Raw genomic sequence first — 10,000 nt, 5'->3', positions numbered from 1 at the left:
TTTTTCGCATGGTCGATAAAAAATTCACGATTGGCTTCTGTTTAACTGTTCTTCAGCATGCATCCAGTAGACACTGTGGCCAGCCCAGTCAAACGCAGGTAAACACAACCACTGATGAGTTTCCATGATCGTTAGTGAGTGGGTGAGCAGTTCAGTTAGTATATGAGTGAGTAACAGCATATAGACTTATGTGTGGATGGTAGCCCACATGTTAATGAATTTCATTTTTTGGCCTTTATGTGATGCATTGATGTGATGCATTGTATTTGAGTGTTTAATCAAACTTTTACATTGGTGTATGTTTGAACCGTGTGTGCCCTTTAATTACTGTTTCATTTGATGACTATTTAATGGCTATTCATTCGGGAGCTAATGAATGACGATCTATAACCTCTTTCAGGGAGACCCTCGACAGCGCCATGGCGATGCGTGCCGTGCCCCAGTGGCGCACCACCTCTCCCTGAACCTGAAGAGCTTCACGTACAACAGCATCAGCGAGGACACCGACGTCCTCTTCAGCCTTTACGATGTCCGAGACAACAAATGCATCAGGTAGGAGCATACCGAGACATACAGAGAGAGTCTGTTGCAAGGGAGAGAAACGCTACTAGACTCCGCTGGCTAATCCCACAACAGGTGCTCTTTGGTGGTGCAGGTACAGTTCATAAAAATCACTAAATCCCGGCAGTGGCTGGCTACACCCAGGATCAAAAAGACCAAGGCACTTCTGTCTTCAAATAAATGCAGGTTTATATTTTCAGAGCATGGGCAAACAAACACATACCGACAGAGCCGTTGCACTAACATGAGGAATTTGATGACTTTTGGGCGACGTGGCTTAGCACGACATTCATGTAGTAGTGCATCCATTAATCATCTACAGCTCACATGGGTGTACCATGGAGACTTGTTCGCAGAGCAAGTTCTCTTGAACTGATTTGGAGCACGAAGTAGTTGAGACTGAAAAGGAGGCCTTTGGTCCCTTCTGCTCTAACGTGGGAATGTTCTGCCTTTCAGCGAGAAGTTTCTTGTAAAGCTGAATAAAAATGGAGGCCCGAGAAATCCAGAGAAGTCCGACGGACTGTGTGCTCTATTCACAGTAAGTGGGTCGGGTCGGGTAGGGTCGAGTCGGAGGATCTGAGGATCTTATTGCTGTGCAAATGCAATTTATGTACATACGGTAATTTTCTGTGTATTAGCCGCATTGTGTATAAACTGCAGGACAGTGTTTTATGCAAGTTAAAAAAACAAAACCATATTAATACCATATTAATACCCTGTATATTAACCTCATAGCTTAAAGGAACCGTATGTAAGAAATGTATTTCAATTAATCATAAAATGGCCCTGATATGTCACTAGACATTAAGAAATCATGTTAATTTCAAATACTTATATCATTGACAACAGTAGTCCGGCCAGGATATTGTCATTTAAAAAGTGAAGTTGCAGCCCTCAACTGATGTTGTTGATGTTGTGTTTTGTCATGTCATGTTGTGTTTTGGCCTAATGCGCCACCCTCCACCTATTTACTAATCACAAAGTCAATAGTGTTTTGGCGTCCGGGTTGGCAACCTTGAGTCAGGAGGGAGGGGTGGGGATACACCGCTCTACAGTCATTTGAAAGTGATTGCAGTACCAGTTTTGGCCACAATCTTACATATGGTTCCTTTAAGAAATTTTGCAAAATCAATCAATGAATGAACCTCGTCTAATAGTTGGGAAATTACGGTAACTATTCTTATGTAGACAAAATATGACTTGTTTCACAAGATAATGTTTTAGAAAAATCTCATTTTCTGTTATTCTGATAATAATACATAAATAAACATAAATACTTAAACAAAATGCAGACAGTTCACAAAACAATGCAGTGAAGAGATGTAGTGTTGTGCACAGATAGACAATTAGTGTGTGCAGCCTGGAGGCTAGCAACAACCCAGATAATGGGAGGTGTGGTGTGGTGTGGTGTGGTGTGGTGTGGTGTGGTGTGGTGTGACTCAACCCCTGAGGCTCGGGAATCAGGGCCAAATTCTAGGCTGACCGTGGTGGTCATTTCCGTTTCCTTCACAGGATCTGAGCAGTAAGGACATGAAACGGGATCTCTACATCGTGGCACATATTATCAGAACTGGTAAGCCACTCAGCTATATATGATGAGCTTACCTTGACTTGTTATATAGTATAGTGAGCTTGACATTTGAGTCCATCTGAGGTCTTGGACTTGAGTGGTCAGAGCCATGTCTGTAATGTTCTCTAAAGTTACAGTTCACATTTTCAATTGGATTGTGTTTGCTGGGGCCTCCTAACTGACAATTACATTCCCATTAGCGCAAGCTGAAGAACCTGATCCATTTTGTAACCCGATACATCATATATTTACCCCTCTTGAAATGGATAATTTCTCCTCTATCGATTGCATTCCTTATGACTTAAAATCTTTATTTTAGACCTTTTAGCCCCATTTCCCTTAATGTTACTGTTACAAGTGACTATCAGTATCAATATCTGTGTATGGTCATCTTTGAACTATACTTTTAAGTGCTTGCTTTTACAGGATACTAAATCTTTAGGACTTTTGGACTAATTTTGTGCAGTAATGAGAGATAAGTGCTTTCTGAGGTAGGGGTGCCTAATCTCTTGGGCTCTTTCGCAGGTCGGATGTTGCTGAATGACTCTAAGAAAGGTCCAGCTCATGTCCAGTATAGGCGGCCATATGGCTGTGGAGTGCTGGCAATGACCGATGTCTTCACCTCCATCACGGACCCAAGGGAAGAGAAGGACTTTGTGATCAAAGTCTTCACGTGAGTTGGACTGACCATAATGCAGAACATACATTAGCAATACATTTTTTTTTAATATTAGGATATTTTGTGCATGTTGTGGTTGGTAAATGAAGCTCTCTTCAAACCAGGTGCAATAATGAGAATGACTGGTACCAGATTCAGGAGAATATCATCCGCAAGTCCAACACCAAATACTCTGCTCCCAGCACCAACTACGGTAGGCATCAAACCTCAGTTATTTTCTCTGCCAAGGAGGTTATGTTTTTAGCTTGGGTGAATAAAGCTAAGGAAGAACCCATTCAGTTTCAGAGTGGCACTGAATAATGGTGTGGACGATGGATCCACTAATTTGTAAGCATTGTCAAAAGTGTGGACTCTACAAAAGCCCATATAGTTAGTATTATATAATTTTATGTTTATTATATATTTTGTGCTCATATGATGTGTACAGTACCCTCCAGAATTATTGGCACCTCTGCTAAAGTTGACTAAAAGGAAGAATGAGGAATGAGAGGTATGTTAAATTCCCATAGAGGCAGGCAGATTTTTCTTTTTTAAAGGCCAGTTATTTCATGGATCCAGGATAACAGACAGACTGACAGACTGAGGAAGTCATTTATTTTCCAGGGCCATTGAACTGTTCAATGCATCACTTAAGGGAAGAGGAGAAATAGACTTCTCCGCATAGTCTGTCTGCCTCTTCACCACCTCCATGTCTTGAACTGTCTGTCCAGTAGCCAGCCACTTTACCATATGTATTTGCTTAATTACTTTTTCTGCTGTTAGTGAATGTGTGTGTGTATGTCTGTATGCTACTGTGACCTTGAATTTCCTCTAGGGATCAATAAAGTATCTATCTATCTATCTATCTATCTATCTATCTATCTATCCATCTATCTATCTATCTATCTATCTATCTAACATGCATCCTGATAATTAAATAAAAAAATTTAATCCTTGAAATTAGATAGCCCCACATCATCACATACCATTCACCATACCTAGAGATTGGCATGGTTTTATTTCAGTTAGCATATTAGATGGTTTGATTTGCATTGAGCTCAATGAGCATAAAAATAAAACCATGCCAATCTCTAGGTATGGTGAAGGGTATTTGATGATGTGGGGCTGTTTTAATTCCAAAGGGAACTTTATCAGGATGCATAGTATCCTGGATCCATGAAATAACTGGCCTTTAAAAATAAAAATCTGCCTGCCTCTATGGGAATTTAACATAGGGGTGCCAACTTGTATTTTAAAGGTTGTATCAGCGATTTCAGGCACAAAAAAGGCCCAAACATAAATGATCACATTCATCTAAACTTTCCTAACGATCCGCTAGCTGCTTGCCCCATAAGCAGACCGTCAAAAAGACGTGTCTCTGTAGGCAGCCTAGGCTCTGAGATCTGTACACAAAAACAATTGCTACCAACAAGGGTTGGCAACCCCTCATTGTGAATGAATAATGTTTATTTATGATACATTATTCATTCACAAAGAAAATTGGTGTCCTTAAAGGTTGGATATTTCCTCATTTTTTTACTTAAGGCATTAAGATAAATTTCTAAAAGATGATTTTATATTCCTCTTTTTAGTCAACTTTAGCAGAGGTGCCAATAATTCTGGAGGGTACTGTATAAATCAGATTCAGTTTATTTATACTTGTCTGTGCAAGAGATGTGTGTGTGTAATTGTAGGTTCAGTTCTCATAGTCCGTATATGTATTTGCTTGTGTATGCATACAGTAAGTGTGTACACGCACATATCCTTATGTATTCAATTGTGTGCGCAGGTCTGATAGTCCTTATGTGTTTAATTGTGTGCGCAGGTCTGATCGTCCTTATGTGTTTAATTGTGTGCGCAGGTCTGATAGTCCTTATGTGTTTAATTGTGTGCGCAGGTCTGATAGTCCTTATGTGTTTAATTGTGTGCGCAGGTCTGATCGTGTCCCTGCAGCTGTTCCGTGGGGAGCTGGAGGCGGTGCGGAGGGAGAACCCACACATCATCACCCGGGGAGCCGTCACCGCACGCAAGCTAGGCTTCCCCGACGTCATCATGCCAGGTGAACACACACACAGTCCCACACACATTCCCACACACAGGCACACTTGCACACTGTGATAGTTGTAGACGCAGACAACTTCAGTGTCAAATACAAATTCAACATTCATGAGATTTAAATAATGTGGTTGAGATACAGTGTAGCCAAAGCATAAAGAAGAATAAAAACACATTTATTGGAAAAGGACAGGATGAGCAGTAACATGAAAAGTCTTACACGCTCACACAACACACACACATCACAGACACACCACACACACATCACACACACACATTCAGTAGACTGAATATGATATGATACATTATGTACGAACATTAAGTCAGGCATTGTGGGTTGATGTCAGTCTCACCTCATGTTGGAGAAGCTGTTGTGCAGCCAACGGAGCAGTCTGTCCTTTTCTTAACGTGTGTGCTAATTTATCTCTGTCTTTTAGGGAGCTAAAATTTAGGATTTTATTTGAAAATTATACAAATACCTATTTTCTGGCTGTTCAAACTATGGAGAGCATAGGAGAAAGTGCATCTTTGTTTCAGTGTTATGTCTGATGCATGTTTTTTTTGTGTGTGTGTGTGTGTGTGTGTGTGTGTGTGTGTGTGTGTGTGTGTGTGTGTCTGTACGTGCGTACAGGGGACTGCCGTAATGACTTATACTTGACGCTGGAACGTGGCGAGTTTGAGCGTGGGGGAAAGAGTGTGCAGAAGAACATCGAGGTGACGGTCTACGTGCTCTACGCAGACGGGGAGGTCCTCAAAGTGAGCCATTTTCCGCTCGGTTTGGTCACACTCAAAACGTTGTTACTGAGAGAAAGAAAGCAACTTTAGAGGAGAGAGAGGGCATTTTTCTAGGCCACATTTGTCTGTGTTTGTATTTAGACCTCCAGATGATGCTCTGATGACCTGTGTCAGTGTCTGAATTCAGACCCACTGCTGGCCTTTGGGGTTTTGACTACTGTCCCACTCTTGTATTCAGGACAGTCCCCCCCCCCCCCACCCCCACCCCTACATTTTGTTAACACTAATGCTATAGTTGCAACAATGCAGCCTAATGCAGACATGACCTTGCAGCAGTGCACAGACATGCTTGGTTTCAGAAACTCAGTGGTGGTGTGTATTTTCTGCTGCCCTATTTTGCGAAAATAGCGATGAAGGTATATTTGAAACATGCCTTCCCAGTAAGTTGGATTATGTGTAGTTACGGATAAAAAGCTCTAAAATATTTGTTTCTTTGTGTGTGTGTGTGTGTGTGTGTGTGTGTGTGTGTATGCGTGCCTGCGTGTGTATGTTTGTGTGTATGTGTGTGTGTGTGTGTGTGTATGCGTGCCTGTGCTGTGTGTGTATGTGTGTATGTGTGTGTGTGTGTGTGTGTGTGTGTGTGTGTGTGTGTGTGTGTGTGTGCATTTGTGTGTGTGTGTATTTGTGTGTGTTTATTTGTGTGTGTGTGTGTGTATATGTATGCGTGCCTGCGTGTGTATGTTTGTGTGTATGTGTGTGTGCGTGCGTGTGTGTGGGTATGCGTGCCTGTGTGTGTATGTTTGTGTATGTGTGTGTGTGCGTGCGTGTGTGTGTGTGTAGGACTGCTTGAGTGTGGGCTGCGGAGAGGCCAGCATCAGTGAGCATCGCTCCTTTGTGCTCTACCACAACAACAGCCCACGCTGGAGCGAGACCCTCAAGCTGTCCATCCCTCTGGAACGCTTCCGCGGTTCCCACCTGCGCTTTGAGTTCCGACACTGCTCCAGTGAGAACCGGCCTTGAACGCCTCTACCTTACCTGTTATCATTCCTCAGCACTCAGGCGCTGCATCATTTGAGTTTTATTTTATTGTAGACACAAGGCTTGTTTTAGTCTGCAAGTAAAGACTTATTTGTCTGTCTTAGATTATGAAAAAGATTACGTTATATTATGGAGAAGGAGAAGATTATTCTATATATGAAGGCCCCTAAAACTGTCTAGCACACTTTGGACTAAATTTATTATTCCACATGTATATAGTCTCTCTGGCTGGCCAGGCTGGCTCAGGGTATAGGCAGCTTCAACAGTACATTTTTATATACAAAACAAGTATGGTTTGTTACCATACTATTGATTTCTCAGTGTACCGACAACAGATACAAACTCCAGACTAGAAATATCATCCTTTTTAATGTACCCACTCTAACCTTCTCTCAGTGTGACAACCCTGGTTATATAAACGATAAATAGTATACAGAATACATTTATTTTCTGTAACCACTTTATCAGTTAGTCTATTAAAATATTTAAGGAACCTTTGCCCTAAACCTCATTTTCCATCGTGTGTGTGTGTGTGTGTGTGTGTGTATGTGTGTTTATATGATGTGTGATGTCCCACAGCTAAGGATAAAGGGGAGAAGAAGCTCTTTGGTTTTTCTTTCACACCTCTGATGAGGGAGGATGGTACCACCCTCTCTGATGAGACACATGAGCTTTATGTCTACAAGGTCAGTAAATGTGTGTGTGCACTACACACACACACACACACAAACACACAGACACACACACACACACACACACATATATGTACTCTCCTATGAAAACCCTTCTTGTCTCCGTCTCTCCCCACAGTGTGATGAAAACACAACCTTCACCAATCAGGGCCTGTATTTAAGCATGCCATGTTGCCGTGCCGACCTTAGCAGCTGCCCCACCATCCCGGCCTCCTTCCCATTCCAGCGCAGCAGCAAAGAGAACTTGTACATCAACACCCTGCTGGCCTCCACCAAGCTCACACAGAACGGTACCGCACACACAACACACACAACACACACAACACACACAACACACACACAACACACACAACACACACAACACACACAACACACACACAACACACACAACACACACAACACACACAGCACACACAACACACACAACACACACAGCACACACAGCACACACAACACACACAACACACACAGCACACACAACACACACAACACACACACAACACACACAACACACACAACACACACAACACACACAACACACACACAACACACACAACACACACAACACACACAGCCAGCACACACAGCACACACAGCACACACAGCACACACAACACACACACAACACACACAACACACAACACACACAACACACACAACACACACAACACACACAGCACACACAACACACACAACACACACAACACACACAACACACACAGCCAGCACACACAACACACACAACACACACAACACACACAACACACACAGCCAGCACACACAACACACACAACACACACAACACACACAACACACACAACACACACAGCCAGCACACACAACACACACAGCCAGCACACACAACACACACAGCACACACAACACACACACAACACACACAGCACACACAGCCCTCCAGGAGCTCTTTCTGTTGGCCTCCACCCAAAAAGACACTTTAATGGACCTGTGTGTGTGTGTGTGTGTGTGTGTGTGTGTGTGTGTGTGTGTGTGTGTGTGTGTGTGTGTGTGTGTGTGTGTGTGTGTGTGTGTGTGTGTTCAGTGGATCTACTGACTCTACTGAAGTGGAAAGCGCATCCTGAGCGAGTCCTGGATGTTCTTGGACGCTTGCGTCTCATCAATGGAGAGGAAATTGTCAAGGTATGCAACACACACACACACACACACACACGTTTCATGTTATTCCCATATAACCCACTGTGCTGTTGTTTTGGCTGTGAAGTTCCTGCAGGACATCCTTGACACCCTCTTCAGTCTCTTGGATGAGAATACTGACAAATACGGACCACTGGTGTTTCAGTCACTGGTGAGTGGCACTGAGAGACGAAATGTGTGAATGAATGTGTGTGCGTGTGTGTGTGTGTGTGTGTGTGTGTGTGTGTGTGTGTGTACTGTGTTTGTGTTTGTGTGTGTGTGTGTGTGTGTGTGTGTGTGTGTGTGTGTGTGTGTGTGTGTGTGTGTGTGTGTGTGTGTGTGTGTGTGTGTGTGTGTGTGTGTCTGTGTTTAGAGTTACTGACCCGTGAAGGGACTGGCCCTAAGTGTGAATGTGTTGCTCTCAGGTCTTCATTATTAACCTGCTGAGAGACTGCAGGTACTACCACTTCCGGCCCGTCATGGACTCCTACATCCAGAACCAGTTTGCTGGAGCACTGGCCTACAAGTACGCTTCCACACTTAAGATATCTTTTTCACACGTCAACCTGTAGACGTACATTAAAAACATGTTTACGTATTATTTGCTTTCATTATGTTTTAATATTTTTCATCATAGCTTTGTACACATGTATGATAGGACATTTTTCACACACTACAAATTTCAAAATTTGCAAGTCAGCAATTACTCAAGCATTCGTGAAAGTAATTATACCCATTAACAAATTGTTTTGTGGTGTGTTTGTGTGTTTGTGTGTGTGTGTGTGTGTATATGTCTGTCTGTCTGTCTGTCTGTCTGTCTGCCTTTAGGGAGTTGATTCGCTGTCTGAAGTGGTATATGGATCGGTCAGCCGAAGTTGTGCGCCAGGATCACATCCAGGATGCAATGAGAGTAAGAAAGCACATTCATATAGACCTTCACTCACCAGTATATATGCTGATAGATAGGTGCATGCCGGCCCCCTATAGAGTTCTGCAGTAGAGCATGCCTCTGAATCTTTATTTGGCTCTGAGCGCCTCTCCCCCCCCCCCCACACCGTGTGCTGTAGGCTCTGGAGTACCTGTTCAAGTTCATCGTCCAGTCACGAGCGCTGTACTCACGAGCCACCTGCGGGCTGGACGAGGAGGCATTCCGGGTCAGCATCCACGAGCTCTTCCACTCCATTCGCTTCGTGCTCAGCCTGGACGGACACAACTCCGAGACGCTGATCTGCACACAGGTGAAGGTGACCTCTACAACTCACATCGAATAAAACAAACCAACAACAAACACAAACCCTCCCCTTAGAATTATAAGCTTCTATCTGACATTTTTGTCAAAATGTAGTAATTTCTTCTTATTCTGTGACAACATAAGGTGAGATGAAGTGTTTCTTGTAGTTGTATGCATTTTTGGACATTATATCGAAAGAGGTTTGTTCCGCTTATTAGTATAACTCTATGGAATTCTAAAACGACTCGTAGATAGAACGTAGATAGAACCTTATAATTCCAAGGGGACAAAATGTTTTCCTTCTGTCT

At 43.0% G+C, this 10,000-nt stretch overlaps 1 protein-coding gene across 1 annotated transcript in view; it reads left to right on the top strand.

Annotated features, from left to right (window-relative positions):
• The first annotated feature begins 376 nt into the window (after positions 1-376).
• Positions 377-10,000, top strand: part of LOC143102929 (dedicator of cytokinesis protein 3-like) — a 24,929-nt gene continuing 15,305 nt past the window's right edge. Inside the window, exons 1-15 of the mRNA XM_076266723.1 lie at positions 377-552; positions 1,018-1,099; positions 2,074-2,134; positions 2,657-2,804; positions 2,915-3,003; positions 4,723-4,848; positions 5,476-5,600; positions 6,420-6,582; positions 7,197-7,303; positions 7,428-7,599; positions 8,370-8,467; positions 8,550-8,633; positions 8,887-8,987; positions 9,290-9,371; positions 9,529-9,699. Of these exons, the coding sequence (XP_076122838.1) occupies positions 377-552; positions 1,018-1,099; positions 2,074-2,134; positions 2,657-2,804; positions 2,915-3,003; positions 4,723-4,848; positions 5,476-5,600; positions 6,420-6,582; positions 7,197-7,303; positions 7,428-7,599; positions 8,370-8,467; positions 8,550-8,633; positions 8,887-8,987; positions 9,290-9,371; positions 9,529-9,699 (1,785 nt within the window). The remainder of the gene's footprint in view (positions 553-1,017; positions 1,100-2,073; positions 2,135-2,656; positions 2,805-2,914; positions 3,004-4,722; positions 4,849-5,475; positions 5,601-6,419; positions 6,583-7,196; positions 7,304-7,427; positions 7,600-8,369; positions 8,468-8,549; positions 8,634-8,886; positions 8,988-9,289; positions 9,372-9,528; positions 9,700-10,000) is intronic.

This window comes from Alosa pseudoharengus, unplaced genomic scaffold, assembly GCF_046254945.1.
Source record: "Alosa pseudoharengus isolate Yale_2024_CS ecotype anadromous, Long Island Sound unplaced genomic scaffold, YU_APseudo_1.1 YU_APseudo_1.1_scf_4, whole genome shotgun sequence".
Lineage (NCBI taxonomy): Eukaryota > Metazoa > Chordata > Actinopteri > Clupeiformes > Clupeidae > Alosa > Alosa pseudoharengus.
Note: the sequence above shows the minus strand (reverse complement) of the source record. Positions and strands in the feature narration are given on the sequence as shown.